The following is a 23,620-nucleotide window of genomic DNA, read 5'->3' on the forward strand; positions in this document are numbered from 1 at the left end:
CTTGTGTTCGGTGACCTATAGTGAAATTTGATTTAGATTTTTTTTGCACCGGAACAACTACCCTAAAATTATGTTTTAATGGAGATATTGGCACATACTCACACAATGCGTGAAATTTCCAAAAATTTATTTTTTTACTTTTATACCAACATTTATATTGAGATTTCCATGATATATGTTATATATACCGTTTTCTTTTGTTCAGTGACCTATAGTGACATTTAATGAAGAAAATTATTTTCATTTACATCAACAACCAAAAGTAGCGTTTTCTTTGAGATTTTGGAACCTTTTCGGAAAATATGCAAAATTTACTTGAGTGCTGTTTTTTATATTTAAACCAACATTTGAGGCTAGATTTTTATAATTTTTATAATATACACGCATTTATCGTCTTCGGTGACCTATAGTGAAATTTTATGAAGAATATTTATTCCATTGAGACTACTCCTCTAAAACTATGATTTGATGGAGATTTTCGCAATAATTCATAGAAAGTTCGAAATTTTCCAATCTTTTATTTTTTACTTTCATACCAACATTTATAAAATCATTTTGTGGATATACGTATATATACCAATTTCTTCTGTTCAGAGGTCTATATGGGAATTTTACGTAGAATATTTTCTCCATGAACTCCATCTCGCAAAAATACCGTTTTCTTGAAGATTTCGGTGTAATTTCAGAAAATGTGTGAATTTTACTCTTCAACCAACATTTGAGGCTACGATTTTCATAATTTTTTAATACATACGGATTGCTCGTGTTCGGTGAATTATAGTAAAATTTAATAAAGAATACTTTTTCCATTGGGACCACTTCCCTAAAATTAAGATTTAATTGAGATATTCGCATCAGTTTACAGACAGATCAAATTCCTACAAAAATAAGTTTCCATTTTAATACACATTCTCTCTCTCTCTCTGTCTCCGAAAAACTCCCCATAAAATAAACATAATTTCCTTTTTTCGTATTACAATACTTCCCAACTTATCTCAAATAACTCGCATAAATTCAATTTATAATAACTTCAAATAACTTGTCTACCCTCCATCCCACCACGCAGTTCCTTATTATGTCAAAAAAAAGCGACAAAGAAACAGCGCGAAAGAAAAACAACTTTACGATAGTCTCAATTATATCAAGAAACCCACAAAGAAGAAGAACAAGTAGAACAACAACAACGAAAAATGCCATAAGAAAAACAAGTTTCCAAAATTTTTGTGTAGTCATTGCGCGTTGCAATGGGGATGACGATGACATCCCCAAATAGAGATTGTATTTCTAAGGACTGCATAAGACGTATTTTTCAAAGGAATTTTCAAGTGCTAGGATATAAGAAAAAAGTGCCCCGCGGCTAAGAGCCCTAAAAAGTCGTAGATTTTTTAATGAATATTTTTTCAAGGACTAAAAGAGGTGTGTATATTTTAAGGAAAATTATTTTAAATATAAAAAGGGCTTGGATGTTTTTAAAGAATATTTAGATTTAGATTTTTTAAAGAATATTTTTCAAGCAGGCGTGGATTTTTTAAAGGATATTTTTTCAAGGAGGCGTGGATTTTTGAAAGAATATTTTTTCAAGGCCTAGAGCAAAGCGTGGAATTTTTAAAGGATATTTTTTCAAGGAGGCGTGGATTTTTTAAAGAATATTTTTTCAAGGCCTAGAACAAGGCGTGGAATTTTTAAAGAATATTTTTCCAAGGCCTAGAACAAGGCGTGGAATTTTTAAAGAATATTTTTTTAAAAAAGGCGGGGATTTTTTAAAGAATATTTTTTTAAAAAAGGCGGGGATTTTTTAAAGAATATTTTTCCAATGCCTAGAACGAGGCGTGTAATGTTTAAAGAATATTTTTCCAAGGCCTAAAACAAGGCGTGGAATTTTTAAAGAATATTTTTCCAAGGCCTATTATGTATTTGTGCATATGTTTGTAACATGCAAAAGGAAACGAGATAGACCCATGGTTCCTTTTGAGAATATGCATAGAATTACTTTCCGAGTCGATTTATACATGTTCGTCCGTCCGTCTGTTGATGTTAAATTGTAAACAAAGTACAGGTCGCATTTATCATCCGATTTGGATGAAACTTGGCATAAGTCATTTATTTGACCCAAGGACGAACCCTACTGAAATTGGGAAAAATCGGTTCAGATTTAAATATAACTCCCATATATAATTTCCTCCGATTTAAGGTAAATGGTGCACCAAAGTCCCTATATATCATTCGATTTACACGAAATTTGACAAAGCGTAATGAATTCGGTCTAGAATGATGTGTGTTAAGTTTCGTGAAAATCGGTGCAGATTTAGATATAGCTCCCATATATATTTTCGTCCAATTTAAAGTAAATGGTGCACCAAAGTCCCTATATATCTTTCGATTTGCACGAAATTTGGCACAGTGTATTTAATTAAGTCTTGAATAATGTGTGTTAAGTTTCGTGAAAATCGGTTCAGATTTAGATATAGCTTTCATATGTATATAATTTCGTCCATTTTAGGGTAAATGGTGCGCCAAAGTCCCTATATATCATTCGATTTACACGAAATTTGGCAAAGCGTAATGAATTCGGTCTAGAATGATGTGTGTTAAGTTTCGTGAAAATCCTTTCAGATTTAGATATAATTCACATATATATTTTCGTCCGATTTAGGGTAAATGGTGCGCCAATGACCCAAAATATATTTTGATTTGCAGGAAATATATTTGTGTTAATCGTGAAAATCGGTTCAGATTTAGATATAGCTCCCATATATAATTTCGTCCGATTTAAGGTAAATGGTGCACCAAAGTCCCTATATATCTTTTGATATGCACGAAATCTTGCACAGCGTATTTAATTAAGTCTGCAATAATGTGTGTTAAGTTTCGAGAAAATCGGTTCAGATTTAGGTATAGCTCTCATATATAATTTCGTCCGATTTAGGGTAAATAGTGCGCCAAAGTTCCTATATATCATTCGATTTGCACGAAATTTGGCAAAGCGTAATGAATTCGGTCTAGAATGATGTGTGCTAAATTTCGTGAAAATCGGTTCAGATTTAGATATAGCTCCCATATATATTTTCGTCAAATTTAATAGAAATAGTATACCAAAGTTCTTATATATCTTTCGTTCAATGTTTCATGTCAATGTTCTTTCGAAAAAGCGACGTATGTTAGGAGACTATATAGAATATATTCAAAGTGGTGATCATATAGTCGGCCCAGTCCAACGTTACTACTTTCCTTACTGATATAAATAATGTTTTTTTTTAAGTATTCTATAGACGTAGATTTTTTAAAGAGTATGTTGTCTTAAAAGTGCTGCAGAGGTTTTAAAGAATATGTCTTGACACATACCATCCCTGTGTGTATACACCAACTATGTTGTCACAATTAAGAATGCATGTCTTGTTGTTATTGTGGCACAAAAAATTGCACTTAAACACAGACATACTTAATGAGTGTTTTAACTATTCTTAAGTCCCATTCGCTCTAACTCTCTGTGTCACTTCTGTCCTACCTACCTCCCTCCCCCTGCCTTAATTGCGTAATTAGTTAAGTCGCAGTCGTCGCACAATGTGGCATCATTTAATTGCATCATTTGTTCCCTCACAGCCAAAACCAGCGAAAGAGTTAAATAGGTGGGAGGGGTGCCTGGTTGTATCAGCCCCTTTTTGGTTGTGGTATTCTGGGGTGGTATTGGTTTTAATAGTTATCCTTTATAATGGCTTCTGTGGTGTCTGTGATTGTGTTCGTGTGTTCATGTGTGTGTGTGTGTAGAGTCAACATGACATGACAAAGTGAATTCAATAATAATAAAAACGAATCATTAAATTAAGTGCACCAAAGACAATTGCCATGGTAAATTAATGCAAAGGATATTCCGAAACATGCCAACACAACCATCAGCACGGCACTCATCTGCATCATCAGGGCAGTCCCCAAATGCCAGCCACCCAGCCACAATTTCAATTGTGTTTGTGTTATCTGGCTGACTGACTGGCTGGCTGTTTGGATGGTTGGTTGGTTTGGCTAACGGTATTGCCACAAACCACTCAAGCGTTCAAGCATTGCAACTTGATTTACTTACTCCGAAGGCTTTGAGTTGCAAATACCCATCGCCGGCATCAGCACCTGCCACAACAATTTATTCCTCTGGCCCCTTTCACAGAGCAATTGCATTCACCCCGCCCAATGGCCGTTTAGAGTTGGGCACTAAGAAATTTATGGAATTTTTATAAAGCTCAAATTAACATTGATAATAAAGTTTATGTAAATTTGTTATCTCTACCTGCAGCAGCAGTAGATTGTGGCGCCTCCGACAGCCGGCCAGCCATTCAGCCAGCCAGTGATGGAGAATGTAGGTGAATTGCTGCTGAGCCGTGTGTGCATCCTGTGAATGATTGTTGTTGGCATTTTTTGGAGGCCGTTGTTTCGACTGCATGTTTTTGTTCGGATGAAATCGTTGATGTTTAATGCCCCAGGATGGCAGACAGCTTGCCTTAGATCATGCTTGATGATGGTGTGATGATATGAATAGCTGCAACAACAACAATAATAAAAGCGAAATTATTTTTGGCATGAAGCCAACTATGAAATATATTTTTTTGTATATAAATATGAACAACTTATCTAGTTAAAGGTAGATAAAACAAAAGGGAAGTACAGGGGAGGAGGAGAATATTAACATCAACAATTTTTAAATTTTGAAATGGGGGAGAAGTTTTAAATTAAAAAAAAAACATAAAAATGTATAAATATTTAAAAAGAGCACCCACAGGTGTGTGGCGATTTTTTTTCAAGGCGGATGTTTTAAAGAAAGAACATGAAAAACGTGAGCGTGAGCAAATCGAAATGTACAGGGGTCAGAACGAAGTCCGGAAATTTTACCAACGAGTAAAACACCAAACCGAAGGTTTTGGTGCAGGCACATCCTCCTGTAGAGATGAAGAAGGGAACCTGGTGACAGATACAGACAGCGTGTTGAGGATCTGGAAGGAGCATTTTGAAAAGCTTTCTGGTATCAAATAGTGGCGGTGAAGAAGATACCCCAGAGATGATGATATAGAGCAGGGATGCACAGCGATAGTGACGACGTACAAAAGACCGAACTTTGTTATTTAATTAATTTTTTTAATTTCATTCACACCGATGGAAGGCACATGTTTGACGTGTGTGGACTGCTTTAGATTTGTGTACTAGTCTCACAAATACATTTACAAATTGCCATCCTCTCAGCGTGTGCATCACTGATATAGAGTGTATACCACCTAGCCAAGATGAGGTCATAAAAGCAATTAATCGGCTCAGGAGCAATAAAGCAGCTGGAGGGGATGGGTTACCAGCTGAACTATTCAAGACTGGTGGCCAGATGCTGGTCGGGAGCATGCACCAGCTGATTAGTACAATTTGACAATTTGGAAGAAAAAATGCCCAATGATTGGAACCTCAGCATCCTGTGTCCCGTGCACAAAATAGGAGACAAACGATATGTGCCAACTATAGAGGAATAAGTCTCCTTCCCATCGCATATTAAATGCTATCCAGAGTACTGTGTGAACGACTGAAGCCAATGGTCAATGACGTCATTGGACCCTACCAATGCGGCTTTTTCATAGTAGGTTGAGTTTTCCGAGAGTGGGAAACTATCCCGACGCCTCAACCCATTTTTTTATAGTTCTTATGGGAGAAGTCGCGGCACATATTAGCTCAGTATTTAATCGGGTGATGAAAATAGCTGCCCAGGTGGCACCGCGGGGAGATCAGTGTCCACAATTGAGATGAAAGGGGGACCAGGATAAGCCTGGATTTCGCCATGTTAAAGCCAATCAGGGCCCTTGCTTGGTATATTTCATCCCCTACGCCACCCAATGCGGCTTCAGACCTGGCAAATCCACCATTGACCAGATTTTCACTCTACGCCAAATCCTGGAAAAGACCCACGAAAAACACATCGACACATTTGACATTTGACACAGCCGCATTTGACAGCCCTATCCGTTCAGAGGTGTTTAAAGTCATGTCTACGTTCGGCATTCCTGCAGAATTAATACGACTATGCAGGATTACTTTAAGTTCCACAAGGTCTGCAGTTAAAGTCGTAAAGGACCTATCGGAGCTCTTCAATACCGAACGAGGATTCAGACAAGGTGACAGTTTGTAGTGTGATAATTTTAACATCCTGCTGGAAAAGGTCATACGGGAACAAAAATGGCACTCTGTACACCAAACAGCACATGTTACTCGCCTACGCCGATGACATCGATATAATGGGTCGAACTGTTACCGCACGCAATCGGTAACAGCCACCTATGAACAAATTGAGGAGTCTGCCGAAGTGGGTTGGCAGTAAACGGCGAGAAGACCAAGCTGATGGTATCAACGCGCAAGACGTCCAATAGTGTCGGACCAACTGTGGAACTTGAGAACTACAACTTCGAGGTAGTTAAAGACTTTTTATACCTTGGTACCGCCATAAATAAAATGAATGACATCAGTTTTGAAATTCGGAGAAGGGTTGTGATGGCCAACAGATGCTACTATGGTCAGAGCAAACAATTCAAAAGCAAGGCCACCTCCCGCCAGACCAAACTCAACCCCCACAAGACGCTGATACTACCTGTGCTGTTATATGGATCTGAAGCATGGGTAATTGCGCAAGCAGATGAGGCAGCTCTTGGGGTGTGTGAATGAAAAATTCTTCGAAAGATCTACGGTGAATATCGCCGTCGAATGAACCATGAGTTGTACCAGCTATTCTCGGACATCGACATTGTTAGACGTATTGAGCTGCAGCGACTACATTAGCTAGGTCATGTTGTGAGAATGGATGAAGACGCCCCAGCCCATAAGGCATAAAAAGCGAACCTGCTGATGGTTCACGCAGAAGGGGAAAGCCACGAATACGATGGAAAGACCAAGCCGAAAATGGTCTTTCAAATTGGAAAAACTGCACAAAGGACCGACGCGTCTGGACATCTTTATAAGCTCGGCTTATGGAACGAAAGTTCTGTCACAAGCCAGCTAAGTGAGTAAGTAAGTATAAGAGGCGTGGATTTTAAAATACTATTTTTTTTAAGGCCTAAAGGAGTCCTAGATTTTTTAAATTATTTTTTCAAGGCCTAAAGTAGGCTTGGATTTTAAAGAAGATATTTCATGGCTTCAACTTGTTTTCCTTTTCCCACATCCCTTTCTCATTGACTTTTCACCACTTGCTCTTTGTTCTATATTATCGCGGATTATGTATTTAAATTTTTCCGCCCAGAAACTTGGCGCATTTACAAAAGCATATCAATTTCCATTTTCCTCTCTTTTGCTTAAACAAAACTTTAACTTGGTGTAGAAAATGTATAATCAAGTGATTTAAATGCGATTTCACGTAGCTGCAAAGTGAGAACAAGAGCAAAATTTTATCCGATTTTCTGGAAAATTCTACAAATTGTTATAACCTTAAAATACAAATTGTTGCTCTAAATGGCTTTAATCCAAAAAGTAAGTTAATTGGTAGTTGTTGTTGTTGGTACTGAAATCTTGTTGGGCCCAACAACTTATTCACTGAACATCCAAATACTTTGAATATTCCATTGGCCATGTAGTGAAAAAGGCGGCGGTGTGGTAGTGGAAGCAATGGCGGCATGGTCGCGGCATAGTAAGGAATGGTCATGATATAGTGATGCCCATAGTGGCAGTGGCAATGCCTTCGCTCTTCCATTGTTTTGTGGCCGATTCATGTAAAACATTTAAAAACTGTAACCGTTTGTGTGTAGGAGTGGGGGTGTGTGTGCCTGTTTGTCTGTCTTTCGGTTTGAGGGCTTTCCTGGCATTCACAGCGAAATGCAATTACGTTGCATTGTAATTTTCCAAACCAACAGAGTTCAGCAGCCTAAGTACGCCCCCCCTGCTTATGCATCTCCCGCATCCTCTCTCGTTGACGGAAAATAAACATTTGCCAGGATACATTTGCCAGTTACATCAACGAAACCGAAAGATAGACAAGCAAAATAACTACATCATCATAAACGGAAAACAATAACAAAAAATACAAAAACAAGACTAATAAAAACTAAAAACAATAACAACAACAACAACACACGACCATTGTAAACATTAAAACAGCCATTGTTTACTAATGAAATCCCTTCAAAAAAAAAAAAAAAAAAACAAAAGCGGGGTAAGTGGAAAGTTCTGCCGAAAACTGCTGATATTTGCAAATGTTTGATTAAAACTGGCAAACAAGATTTTTCGAAAAGTACACAATTGCCAGGATTTGTATTTAACGAGGTTATTTATGGTTGTAGTTATTTCATTTTAGGAATTTTAAATATGAACTTTATAAATTGTTGAATACTGAGAATGAAGCCTGTTTTTATGGATAGTCTATAAAATAGGGCCAATAAGTGACGGAATTCTACATTTTACAACATTTATTTCAAAAGAGGAAATGTTCAGCTTAAAATTTCACTTTGAATTCCTGAATATAAATAATTCTTAATATAATATTTATATATATATAAAATATTATGGTAATTTTGTAAATATAAAATAAAAAATAGATTTATTTCGAAGTAGTTGAAATCCAGGCCTTTGTCTGCCACAATATGAAATTTTTTATCGATAGCCTTAAAAGAAAAAATATTCTACATCGAATTTTACTATAAGTCACCAAATAAAAGATAACGGTATTTTTAAGATATTTAAATTAAAATAAGAAATACAAAACTACCAATAATTTGATGGGTTATTTTCATAACAATTTGAGGGGGTCTCAAGGGGAAAAATATTCTACACAAAATTCCACTATAAGTCACCGAACAAAAGAAATCGGTAGGTATAAGGTATATAATAGAAATATACCGAACAATACTGGTATAAAATATAAAATTTATTTATTTATTTATATTTTTTTTTGAGAAATTTGTTTTTGGCCTTATATCTCACATAAGACTGTATTTTTCAGAGATAGTCTTAACGGCAAAAATAATCTACATTACGGGAACCCCACCCATTCTCGATTTTAATGTTTCAAGAATTTCAATGGGCTGGTAAATTAATACCAATGCTTGTTAAGGTTTGTAACTTTGCACATATATATATGAAGATTTAAAAGAGAAGAAAAATAATTTACAAAAAATTTTTGTTATTGTTTTGTTGTTGTTTTTTGTAATTAAAGAAAAGTCCTTATTTTTGATGGCGGGCATGATAACTCCTCACTGGAACATCGGAATCCGAAAATTCCAACGGTGTTAGAAAGAGTACATGTCTGGCTCTCGTATGAACTAGGATTATCGACTTCGCTCTAAAATTAACAAAATGGTGGACCTTTGAAAACATATTTTGGGAAAATCGCCGATTTTTTACCAAAAACCAAGTTAAAAAAAATAAGGAAGATCTCCACCGATTGGCTTTATCCTAGTTCATACGAGAGCTATACACTCACAGAGAAACGTTGCAAAATTTGGAACCGATTGGACTATTAGTTTTTGAGTTATCGTGCCCGCCATTCGCAAAGAAATGTTTAGAGAAAAACGCGTTTAAAGTTTGAGAAGCCCTTCAGCCGTCACTTGATGCTGACACAATAAATCGGCTATATCTTCAAGAGTTCTTGAGATTTTCACTTGAAATTTTGTAGAGACATTCTTTAATCAGGGTAGATTCGAATTATATCAACAAAAATTTTGACCCCGAGAATGGGGGGGTCCCCTTAAATTTCATTAAGGGTCACCGAACAAAACAAATCGGTATCTGTAACATACATTAATTAAATATGTCTCACAATTTCGGTATTCAGTGATTTTTAGGTCAATTCGTAGTTTTGTGAAATACAACGAAATTCTCACAGTCTGCGCCACTTTTGAGAAGTAGTCTTAGGGAAAAAATATTCTGTGTAAAATTTCACTATAAATTACCGATCAAGTGAAATCGCTATATCTAAGTAACATCTGTGAAATATCGCACACAAAATAGGTATATAAAAATAAAAATATTTTTTTAAAGCAAATTTTGTACAATTTCGATTTGAACCCAAAATATTCCACAATACTCCATTAAATCGAATTAGTCACACAGCATAAAATTTTCTATATCGAATTTCCCGATAAATCTCTGAATAAATAATATATATATATATATATATAAACTGCACAAAGGACCGACGCGTCTGGGTTATTTTCATAGCATTTTGATTTTGATACAATATTGTACATAAAATAACATCTTAGGGAGAGGGTCTCAAGGGGAAAAATATTCTACACAAAAGTCTACTATAAGTCACCGAATAAAATAAATCGGTAGGTATAAGGTATATAATAGAAATAAACCGAACAATACTGGTATAAAATATAAAATTTATTTATCATTTTTTCTTTTTTTTTTTTTTTTTTTTTTTGAATATATTTGATTTTGGCCTTATATCTCACATAAGACTGTATTTTTCAGAGATGGTCTTAACGGCAAAAATAATCTACATTAAATTTCATTAAGCGTCACCGAACAAAAGAAATCGGTATCTACAAGATACATTAATTAAATATGTCTCACAATTTCGGTATTCAGTGATTTCTAGGTCAATTCGTAGTTTTGTGAAATACAACGAAATTCTCACAGTTTGCGCCACTTTTGAGGAGTGTTATCAAGAAAAGAATATTCTACGTCAAATTGCACTATAAGTTACCGACCAAGTGTAATCGATATATCTAAGTAACGCCTGTGAAATATCGCCCACAAAATAAGTGTTAAAAATGCATAGTTTTTAAGGCAAAGTTTGTAAAATTTGAACTTAGGATCAAAATCTTTCACAATATTCCATTAAACTGAATTAGGCACAAAGAAAAATATATTTTATATATATATATATATATAAATATATATATATATATATATATATATATTCATGGAAATAAAATACCATTATTGTTTTACGTTAATTTCAAAGCATTTGAAGTTTTCGACAATAGCCCACAAAACTCTATTTTAGGAAGTTGGTCTTAAGGGGAAAAATAATCTACACAAAAATCCACTATAAGTCTCAAAATAAAAGAAACCGGTATATATAATATTAATAATATAAAAAATCGATATATAAATAATAAAAAAAAATTAAATGATTTTTAGGTATATTGATTTGATGGACATTTGAGTTTCGCCCAATATCCCCACAAAACTCAATTATAGGGAATAGTTCCCAATGGAGAAATTAATCTACATCAAATTTCACTATAGGTCAGGGAACAAAAGAAATCGATAGGTGTTACATAACCCATTAAAATATCACTTACAAAACGGCGGGTATAGAAACAATTAATTTTTTCATTATTTCCTTAGATCAATATCGTGGTCTTCTAAGTTTGGTCCAATTACTCCCATAATACTTCATTTTAGGAAGTTGTTCTCAAGGGAAAATTTACATTACATTCAGTTTCACTATAGGTCGCGGGACAAATGAAATCGATATATATATATATATATATAATATTTAACAATGAAATGCTACTAATATGTATGTAAAATATAAAAATAAACAATGTTTTTTAGGTTATTATGTTTAAGTTTTTAACAATATCTTCCACAAAACATCATTGTGGCAGGATAGTCTCAAAGAAAAAAATAATCTACATAAAATTTCACTATAAGTCACCCAACAAAAGAAATCGGTAGGTATAATTTATACCAACCAAAATAGTACTTCTAATATGGGTAAAAATATTAATTATATTTTAGGGCAAATTTAATTGCCTTTTGAGTTTCCAATTTCTTCCATAATTGCACATTTTCGGAAATTGGTCTCAAGAGAAAATTTATTCTTCACTAAATTTTACTATAGGTCACCGAACACAAGAAATCGATAGCTATAATATATACCATAAAAACAGCACTAACAATTTGGGTATATAAAAAGGAAATTTTTCATAGCTTTTTAGGGTAATTTCTTTGCATTTTGATTTCGGTCTAATATCTGCCATAAGACTACACGATAGAACATAGATATAAAAGTAAAAAATATTCTATATAAAATTTCACTATAGGTCACCGAACAAAACAAATCTATAGATATACCCTATGTCATTCAAGTTTCACTTATAACAGGGGTATAAAGAGAAAGATCTTAGTATTAGGTTAATTTCCTTGGATTTTGACACTAGATTTTAGCAAGGTGTTATTAAGGGAAAATGTATTATTCACTAAATTTCACTAAAAGTCGCCGAACATAAGAAATCGGTAGCTATAATATATACCATAAAAAATTACGAACAATTTGGAATATTAAAAGGAAAATAGTCATAGTTAATTAAGGAAATTTAAGAGCCATCTGATTTCGGTCTAATATCTCTCCCAAAACTTCCCGATAGGAAAAAGTTATCAATGGAAAACATATTCTACATGGAATTTCACTATAAGTCACCGAACACAATAATTCGGTAGCTATAATATATAACATAAAATTATAACTAATAATACGGGTATATTAAAATGAAAATGTTAATTCATGTTTTGGGTAATTTTCTTTACCTTCTGAGTTTGGCCCAATATCTGCCATAACACTACGTTTTAGGAAGATGATCTCAGGAGAAAATATATTCTACATCTAATTTCACTATAGGTCACCGAAGAAAATTAATCTCTAGATATAACGTATAATATAACAATATTACTAACAATTTGGGTATATATTAAAAGAAAAATATTCATAAAAAATTGATATAATTTCATAGCCTTCTGATTATGGTCTAATATCTGCCTCAAGACTATACTATAGCAACGGAATGTCAAAGTGAAAAATATTCTACATCAAATTTCACTATGGGTCACCGAAAAAAAGTGAATCGTTATATTTAATATTTTTTCCATAAAATATCCCTACCAATTTTGGCTATATAAGCAAACTAATATTCATAGTTTTTTAAGGGTTATCTTTGCAGCAATATCAATTTTGGCCCAATATCTACCTCTATACGTCGATCTAGTATAATGGTATATATGGAAAAATTATTCTACATTAAATTTCACTATTAGTCATGGAACAAAAGAAATCTGAAAATTTTATAAATAACAAAGAAATAGCTGCAATAAATTTTGATAATAAAAAAGTTCTGCATTTATTTTGTATATTTTCAGATTTCAATTAAATACAAAATGTTTTATCGTTTCATTAGTTTTTTTTTATTATATAACCTCAAAAATTCTATAATGAAAATTTTCAATATATAAATTCTCCAATAAAATTTATCAAAATCCTTGTATGTCCTTTGAATGTCCAAACAAATAGGCTAAGGTGCATAACAGTCTATCTCAACATCTTAAATCTCCATTAGTGCATAGCATTTTGAGAATATGTATGTATGTATGTGTGTATGTCTCCATTAGTTGATGGCTGTGAATGTTTGGCTTGGCATCATTGAGGTCATAGCAAGTGGCCACTTTTGCACTCAAAAGAAGAAAACCAAAATAAACACCACATCACACACATAAATCCACATCCGACTGATCCTATCAGCTAAAGTGCAACAACACTTATTGAAATGACACGGATAAAAAAAATATAAAACAAAAAAAAACAAACAAGAAACAAAAAAGTGAAGGAAAGGATAAATACCTCCTTACCCTCATTTATACATTTTCGTAAGAGGGTTATTAAAAAGGCTTAATCCTGCAGCTAGGAAGGCCATTTTATAAATCTAGAATCTGTCGAACTTCTCTATAACTTAAAATGTAACATTTTCTTGGATCCTCATCTGGAAGATTTTATAAAATTATTAGACTGCACTCTCTTCCTCTCTCCCATCTCTTGATATAATAATTGAATCAAAATATTTTTTTAAGTTTATTGCTTGAAATCATAGTTCTTATTGTTTAACCCTTTAACCCATCTCAAGACCCATCGGTGTCGTTTCTCCTATAATAATAAGCCTCACATAACATCATGTAAATACAACCACCACATTGACATCAATGTTGTAAGTATGTATGTTCGACATTCATTTGTTTAGTTGTAAGTAGTTCGGAATTGCTTGACGGTGCTAATATCACGACACATCATGTAGCAGCAACCGCCTAATGCCATTGTGCCACTTTCTGGCCAATTTGAGACATTTTTTGCTTTGAAGATAACAAAAAAAAACAACAAAACACAGAGAAGAACAACAAAAAACAAAATATCAACGAACAATGAGATAAGACATAAAAGCTTCTGTTACAAATCTCCGAATGCTACTCAAGTGCCAAGAAAACGAACATAAAAACAAACAAAAACATATAATAATAACAAAAACAATGGGACAAATGATATGGGGGGAGGGGGAGGGAAATAATATTACAAGGAAACAAATTTGTAAACAACTAAAATATGTGTATAACTCGGTGTGTGTGTGGGTGTTTTAGTGCCACCAAAAAAGATAATAATAAGGACAAGGCCATAAAAAATATTCTTTAAAACTTTCACGCCTCTTTAAAAAATCTACCTTGAAAAAATTTCTTTGGAAAATCCAGACCACTTTTTAGGCCTTGAAAAAATATGCTTTAATAAATCCAAGCCTCTTGCAGACCCTTGAAAAAAATATTCTTTAATAAATCCACGCCTCTTGCAGACCCTTGAAAAGGACAAGGCCATAAAAAATATTCTTTAAAACTTGCACGCCTCTTTAAGGCCTTGAACAAATATTCTTTAAAAAATCTACCTTGAAAAAAAAATTCTTTAAAAAATCCACGCCTCTTGCAGACCCTTAAAAAAAATATTCTTTAAAAAATCTACCTTGAAAAAAAATGATTAAAAAATCCACGCCAAAAAATCCAAAATATTCTTTAATAAATCCACGCCTCTTGCAGACCCTTGAAAAAAATATTCTTTAATAAATCCATGCCTCTTGCAGACCCTTGCAAAAAATATTCTTTAAAAAATCAACGGCTCTTGCAGACCCTTGAAAAAAATATTCTTTAAAAAATCCACGCCTCTTGCAGACCCTTGAAAAAATATTCTTTAAATAATCCACGCCTCTTGCAGACCATTGAAAAATATTCTTTAAAAAAGCAGCGCCTCTTTTAGGCCTTGAAAAAAATATTCTTTAAAAAATCCACGCCTCTTTCAGCCTCTTGTAGGCCCTTGAAAAATATTCTTTAATAAATCCATGCCTCTTGTAGGCCCTTGAAAAAATATTCTTTAATAAATCCACGCCTCTTTTTGGCCTTGAAAAAATATTCTTTTAACAATCCATGCCTCTTTTAAACCTTAAAAAAATATTCTTTAAAAAATCCACGCCTCTTTTTGGCCTTGAAAAAATATTCTTTTAACAATCCATGCCTCTTTTAAACCTTGAAAAATATTCTTTAAAAAATCCACGCCTCTTTTTGGCCTTGAAAAAATATTCTTTTAATAATCCACGCCTCTTTAAGCCTTGAAAAAATATTCTTTAAAAAATCCACGCCTCTTTTAGGCCTTAAAATTATTCATCCCAAAAATCAATCACCTATGGCCCGCACATTTCTTAATCATTCTGATTTATCGTTCACAATAAATATATTCCCAATGAGATAGCATTGTCATGTTCGTTCACATTGCTCCCCCATCTACACCAATTAAAGGATACACCATGATTTATGCGCTGTTCCATTTTTCTTCGTTATTCCCATTTGGCATTTTTTTTTTAAATACCAATTTGATTTATTTCAATTTTAACTTTTAGGTTATGGCCTTTTCGTATCAGACCGAGAACCGAGACCCTCTGCCATCAACCATTTCAAATACAGTTGGAGAACAGTTTATTGTTTTTCTTTTATTTCTGTTTGTTTGTAAAGCCTCTCATTAAAAATTCAATATGTTTTTTATTAAAAAAAAAATGGAAAGCCTGTCCGTTTCATTCTACCTCCAAACCCATGATGACTGATGATACAACACCGTATTCTCAGTGAGTTTTTAATTTTCCATTCCAAACCGTTGTCGGCTGCTGTTGTTGTTGTTGCTGTTATCCTTTGTCTTTTCTGCCTTTTAGCTTTCAGCTTTTTGTGAAAACAAATACATGTCATTTAATATTACAAAGGAGAGGACATAAATACCTAGAACCTGTGCTGCTACACTGTTTAGTTAAGCGCTCAAAAGGATATAGAGATATGATTAGTTGATCATGGCGTAGAAACAAATACCAGTTTAAATAGAAAAAAACGTAAACAACGAAATAACTGGAAAAAGGAAATAATAGGAGGCTTAGCTTTTGTCTAGCCCGAAGATACACTGAAAAATAAACAACTTCTCCATCACATATTTAAATTGTATAGAGACACAAAGTGAATGAAAAAATAGAAGTCCCAAAAAGGTATTCAAAATAGGCCTTGAGAAAATATTATCCACCCCTTTTATGGATCCTGAAAAAAAAAATCATTTAAGAAATCCACGCCTCTTATGGATCCTGAAAAAAAAAATGATTTAAAAAATCCACGCCTCTTATGGATCCTGAAAAAAATGATTTACGAAATCCACGCCTCTTATGGATCCTGAAAAAAATGATTTAAGAAATCCACGCCTTTTATGGATCCTAAAAAAAATGATTTACGAAATCCACGCTTTTTATGGATCCTGAAAAAAATGATTTACGAAATCCACGCCTCTTATGGATCCTGAAAAAACCATTTAAGAAATCCACGCCTTTTATGGATCCTGAAAAAAAATGATTTAAGAAATCCACGCCTTTTATGGATCCTGAAAAAAAATGATTTAAGAAATCCAAGCCTTTTATGGATCCTGAAAAAAAAATGATTTAAGAAATCCACGCCTCTTATGGATCCTGAAAAAATGATTTAAGAAATCAACTTCTCTTATGGATCCTGAAAAAAAATGATTTAAGAAATCCACGCCTTTTATGGCTCCTGAAAAAATGATTTAAGAAATCCACGCCTCTTATGGATCCTGAAAAAAATGATTTAAGAAATCCACGCCTTTTATGGCTCCTGAAAAAATGATTTAAGAAATCCACGCCTCTTATGGATCCTGAAAAAAATGATTTAAGAAATCCACGCCTTTTATGGATCCTGAAAAAAAATGATTTAAGAAACCCACGCCTCTTATGGATCCTGAAAAAAAGATTTAAGAAATCCACGCCTCTTATGGATCCTGAAAAAATTATTTAAGAAATTCACACCTCTTATGGATCCTAAAAAAATATTTAAGAAATACACACCTCTTATAGACCTTAAAAAATATTTTTTTTTAAATGCTCAACATATTTTGTATTTGAAAAACTCGTCCTCCTCGCTGATAAAAATATTTAAGAAATCCATATAGTATGCTATGTAACCACAGTACCTTACCTTAACTCCTGACGATGAGGACTAACTTTTGTTGTTGTGGTTTTGTGTTAAATGTTCGTTTGGGCTTTACATTTAAGGACTAAAGAACGAAACTCACACAACGTGACAAATTGAGGATAACGGGAATTACACACCGACCAGTCAACCAGCAACCACCTATCCCAAAAAAGGACCCACTAAGCTAAGCAAACAACCCAAGTATTTGGCTTACAATTGTTGACCATAATCCACGTATGCAGCAACACAAACAAACAAACAACAACGCCAACGTCACTTTGCTCCACTTGAATATGTGGAACAAAATGTTTTATAGCTTTTGGCTGGGAAATTGGGGAAATGTAACTATTTATAGATAGTCCCACTCAAAGCCATGTATGGGCGAGTGTGTATGTGTATGTTAGTCATTGTACTCTAGAGATTTATCTGTATAATGCCACATATTCGTGTTTTTTTTTTCTGGCTCGCTTTTTTGAAGATTTCCGTTTAGCCAAAGCCAAACATCCGGACAGAAAACAAGCATCTCTCAGGTGTATTGTAAGCTGAGTGGCCTTTGTGGTTTTCGTTTTCTTCTACATGATTTTTTTTTTGAAGTTTTTTTTTTTTTTTTTTTTTTTGAAGTTCACACATTCCTGGTCTACCATTGCCGCAAAACCACAAACTGGGTTCGTATTTTGTTTAGCCTTATAAAGGATACGTCTACCACCACTGACACCAGTAGGTTTAACAAAGGCTATGTATTTTGCATTGTTGTTGGATAAATGATTCTCCATGCCATGAAATCCTAATTGGATTTACATGTAAATTGTCGATAATAGAGGTTAAGTTTCGAATGCTAAGAAGGCATTTTGTTGAAGGCAATTTAAAGGAAATTTCTTATGGAAACTTTTTATGGCAATAAAGAAACAATACAAAAAAGGATAAAGATGATGGGACTAGATTAAAAACTCATTTTGGAGGTGTGGATTTTTTAAATCATTTTTTTCAAGGTCCATAAGAGGCGTGGATTTTTTAAATACTTTTTTAAGGCCCATAAGAGGCGTGGATTTAAAAAAAAATATATAAATAAAAAGGACTGAAAATATATTTTTTAAGGACTATGAAAGGCGTAAATCTTTAAAAATATTAAAGGAGTGAAGTTTGAAAACAAAATATATTTTTTAAGAATGATAATTTTTTAATAATATTACATCAATTTTTTTCAATTGCTTTCCATTGATTGCTGTACTTCGTTTCTAATTTTCTCCTCTTCTTTATCTTTTCAGATGCACACAAACATATTTATTTTAGTTTGGCGTCGTAAAATATCGCTTTTGCTGCTTTTATCTTCATTTCTACTATTTGGCCTGTGGACGTGGGCCTATCTCGATACAAATCCCAATTATCAACAAGGATATGGTGTAAATGTGAGTAATCCAATATCAAACATATTCAATCATTTTTTTTTTAATATTCTCTCTATCTCTCTCATTCCCCTCTCACTAGAACATACCCGATTCGGCAGATGGCATAGCCAAAGATTCCTACAAACATATCTATGTCCTGCAAAAACTCATCTCACAAGCAAATCGTGTTCTACGCTTTCAGCAAGAATCCACATCGAAACTAAGTACAAAGTCGAAAAAAGATTTACGCTCGCAAACTCACCCGAACAGTCTTGCCAATTCAGGGTTGGGAAGATTTTTAAAACCCACTAAAAATCCAACATCAATTGTTATTGAAGAGGCCTCCGCACAAACTCTATCACTGGTAGCACGTCGTAAAAAAGGACCCATAGTTGGAGAAAGTTATCTCTTCGAAGAGGAACGTCTCAAGATTTTGGAAAATCAACAGCGGGTTCGCAACTCCGCCATGGATGAAATACAAAATCAAATGGAAAATGAGGCCCAAATGTTGTCCTCAGCCGAACGTCAGACACAATATGAACATGAACTTCAGCGTATGGGTGTACCGGTTGTTGCGGGCATTGGACCGGATGGTGCAAAGCCGCCGCATGAACGTCTCGTTCATTTGGATTTGAAGGGAGCGCCACCAAAGGTAAAAATGGACACTTTTTTAAACTCCTTTGAAATATTTTTATCAAATGTCCTAAAATTTTTTCTAAACAAATTTTAAATTTCATAAAAAAACTTTTCTTTATTCAGTCCACGAATTTAATTTTTTTTTAATTTTCCTATTTGAATTTTTTTAGATCTCTTTCCTGAAACAATTACTACCGGTAATGAAAACCTTGGGCGCCACTGGTTTACTAATCGAATATGAAGATATGTTTCCCTTCGAGGGAAATATTTCCACACTCTCTGCTAAAAATGCCTATGATCGAGAAGAATTACGGGTAAGTTCACCAAATACTTTTCAATTACTCTTCCTAACCCCCTCCCCTTGTTTCTCTTTCAGGACTTTTTGGAATCGTGTGCCCATTTCGGCTTCACCGTGATGCCCCTGGTACAGACATTCGGTCACATGGAATATGCATTGAAATTACAAGAATTCACTTCAATGCGTGAACTGCCAGATAGTCCACAATCGATATGCCCTAGCCAGAAATCATCTCTGTATTTCATTGAAGCAATGCTCACCCAAGTTGTTGAATTCCATTTACAAGTGGAATCTCTAAAAGTAACCCACGTTCATATTGGTTGTGATGAAGTTGCTCGCATGGGAGAATGTGTCCAGTGCCGTCAGAAGACCAAAGGAGAACTATTTCTAAATCATGTTATAAATGTGGCACATTTTGTCCGGAACAAATGGAGTCATTTGAAAGTGGTCATCTGGGATGATATGTTGCGTGGCATGACTCTGAGTGAAATGCAACATTCACAAATTGGTCAATATGTTGAACCCATGATATGGGTCTACATTAATGACATCTATCGTTTTATACCTCCCATGTTGTGGGAGCGTTATACCCGTGTCTTTCCCACAGCCTGGGCGGCATCGGCATTTAAGGGGGCTTTCGGTGAAAGTCTTATGATACCGCCTATACAGAATCATTTGGAAAACAACATTCGTTGGTTGGCTGTCATAGCCAAGGAGGGTGGACGTTTCTCCAAGGGTTTTCAAGGCCTGGCTCTTACTGGTTGGCAGCGTTATGACCACTTTGCTGTTCTGTGTGAACTTTTACCCACAGGCATACCCAGTTTAATTGTGTCCTTGTCCACCGTGTCAAAGGGTTACTTTGAAACAAATCCCAAAGAAAATGATATGCTGAAAGTTCTTCAGTGTGTCTATCAATTCGATAGACGTCGTTCCGGTCATCCATGGCTAGATTTACAACCGAATTCACATCATAATCAATTATTCTCCACTTGCGTCTATTTGGGTCATCAATTCTACAAATATTCATTGCGTCTCTATGAGCTGTTAACGGAAATCCAAATGTATTTAAATCAAGTCCAAGAGCATAGTGCATGGATGTCCGATTATAATGTACGGCATAATTTTAGTTCACCCATTCGTGTCCATGAGTTGACACAAAAAACGCCGATTTATATAAGTGAACTGCAGGGTATGTCACGTCAGGCCCAGGAGTTATTGTATGAAATTTTTGATAAGGTAAGTTTTTGGTTGTTATGTGAGATATATATTTTTATAGAATGTGTTAATGAATGTGCTCTACAAAAAATGAAATTTCTTGAGACCTCAAATCACTTATAAGAATACGGTTTTTATAGAAACCCGTCTCTTTTTCAGACCTTGAAAACACATTCTTAAAGAAATCTGCGCCTCTTTTATGCCTTTAAAAAATCAATAGTCCATTAAAATTTAGAGTCCTTGAAAACAAAATACACGCCTCTTATAGTCCGTTAAAATTTAGAGTCCCATTAGTCCTTGAAATTTTTTTAAAAATATCAAACATTTTACACATGCCCATTTTATTTTTAATTATTTCTTCTTCTTTTTCTTACTTTTCAGTACACCATTGCCGAATTTATTGAGCAGACAATATATCCCACAATCGGTTCACTGCAACGTCATTTGGCCAATGCTCAACTTCTGTTACAGCCAAATCATTGGCCACAACGGCCACTACCAATTGCTCAAGCTTTACACGATTTACATTTGATAAGCGATGAACCACATCTAAGTGCAGGACAGTCGCAGCAGCAACAACAACACCACCAACAATTGCAGGCACAAACTCAACGTCATCATCATCATCCCCACATGCCAAATTAAACAACAAAGAATAGGGGACACTCAATCACACACAACAACAATTATATTTTCCGTCATAGGATGTCTTCCGAAGAAGTCGAAAATGTTAACATTACACCTACAAAACTGGATAATCTGCACACATTTCCAGTATCACAACAACTCACACAAAAGAAATGAAATGCAAATGTATTTTTCTAAAGCAGCAAATGAACTTTTTAAAGAGAGAAAAGAAATTGTTAACATTAAAATTGAAATTAATTGTTAGCATTAAAATTGAAAAGTGCTTGGAGTTATGTTTTATTATTTTAAGAATATTTTAATATTATTTTTTGTTATATATATATATATATTTTTTTTTTTTTTTTTTTTGTTACATTATTTTGAATCTCGTTATATAAATTGCATTCTAATTTGCCTACAATTTATAACTCCAACTAGCCACAAATCAAATATTGAGCTCAAATTGTTTTCCAATGACTGTTTGGATTTTTTTCTAGTTCTAAGTATACAAAAACGTCTTGAGATTTAGTTTACAAAATTAATCAAATAGCTTTAAAAGCTTCTCTTATAAAATAAAAACAATTCAATTACTTAGCTACTACCTAACGAACATATTTACATTTAATTAATTCAAGAGAACAAAAAAATACTGTTAAACAAATACAAAAAGCAGTTTGTCGAGAAAGGGTAGTTTGATAAAAATTATAAGACAATAAAAATTGAAGACAATATAGGTCATATATATTTCCTTTAAGGGAACCCCACCCATTCTCAATTTTAATTTTTCAAGATTTTCAATGGGCTGGTAAATCAATACCAATGCTTGTTAAGGTTTGTAATATATATTTGAAGATGCACATATATATTTGAAGATTTAAAAGAGAAGAAAAATAATTTACAAAAAATTTTTGTTATTGTTTTGTTGTTGTTTTTTGTAATTAAAGAAAAGTCCTTATTTTTGATGGCGGGCATGATAACTCCTCACTGGAACATCGAAATCCGAAAATTCCAACGGTTACATGTCTGCCTCTCGTATGAACTAGGATTATTGACTTCGCTCTAAAATTAACAAAATGGTGGACCTTTGAAAAAATATTTTTGAAAAATCGCCGATTTTTTACCAAAAACCAAGTTAAAAAATAAGGAAGATCTTCACCGATTGGCTTTATCCTAGTTCATACGATACCTATACACTCACAGAGAAACGTGTAAAAATTTGAAATCGATTAGGTTATTAGTTTTTGAGTTATCGTGCCCGCCATTCGCAAAAACATGTTTAGAGAAAAACGCGTTTAAAGTTTGAGAAGCCCTTCAGCCGTCACTTGATGCTGACACAATAAATCGGCTATATCTTCAAGAGTTCTTGAGATTTTCACTTGAAATTTTGTAGAGACATTCTTTAATCAGTGTAAATTCGAATTATATCAACAAAAATTTTGACCCCGAGAATGGGGGGGTCCCCTTATATGATTTTAAATGTCTTCTTTTTCAAAACACTTTTTCGACAAACTGTACCCACAAACATATATATTAGTCGAAAGAAAACCAAAACAAACCAACCAACCTACCATTAACTAAACATTTTAAATGTTAAATAGTTGTCGAAAAGAAATAATCATATATTATTTTTTTGTTGGATCTTGTAGTGTATCTTAACTGGGCGGGTTATGGGGTCTTCATACTATTCGAAAGTTAACATAAACATTGTTTTTGTCGTTTTCAGAAACATTATTAACAAATAATAATAAAGCAACAACAAAAACGTAATTAAATAAACGAAATCAAATATATATCATAACTATATGAAAATAAATGTTTTTAAATATGTTTGTAAAATAAGGAAGGGTAAGTATATTACCGGGGGAAATTAAAGAAAAATCAAGCCCACATTTCATATTAAAAAAAATAAAATAATTAAATAAACTTAAATAATTTATAGTTATAGGAAAAAAACAAATGAGGTTTAACTTTTGCATAATCGATTTTTGGATCTACCCATTTAATAGATGGCAATGACGACAAATGTTTGCCAAAGACAAATGTTTGCCAATATTTTCCCAAGGGCTATAAGAGGCGATGATTTTTTAAGAATATTGTTTTGAGAAGGTTTTGGTATTTTAGGCAAAATTTTCGAGAAAATTTGGTAAGGACTATGAAAATTTGTATTTTATTGGTGTTGAGTGTTTGA

General features: G+C 33.7%; 1 protein-coding gene across 1 annotated transcript; it reads left to right on the plus strand.

Moving 5' to 3' along the window:
- The first annotated feature begins 18,536 nt into the window (after positions 1–18,536).
- Positions 18,537–21,450, plus strand: LOC133328264 (hexosaminidase D). The gene is made up of 5 exons (XM_061536814.1): positions 18,537–18,677; positions 18,757–19,308; positions 19,463–19,606; positions 19,669–20,826; positions 21,187–21,450. The coding sequence occupies exons 1-5, from the start codon at positions 18,537–18,539 to the stop codon at positions 21,448–21,450; spliced, it is 2,259 nt and encodes a 752-aa protein (XP_061392798.1).
- The last annotated feature ends 2,170 nt before the right edge of the window (positions 21,451–23,620 follow it).

This window comes from Musca vetustissima, unplaced genomic scaffold (assembly GCF_032173495.1).
Source record: "Musca vetustissima isolate MV318-11 ecotype Yass unplaced genomic scaffold, APGP_CSIRO_Mvet_v1 utg11186, whole genome shotgun sequence".
Taxonomy (NCBI): Eukaryota; Metazoa; Arthropoda; class Insecta; order Diptera; family Muscidae; genus Musca; species Musca vetustissima.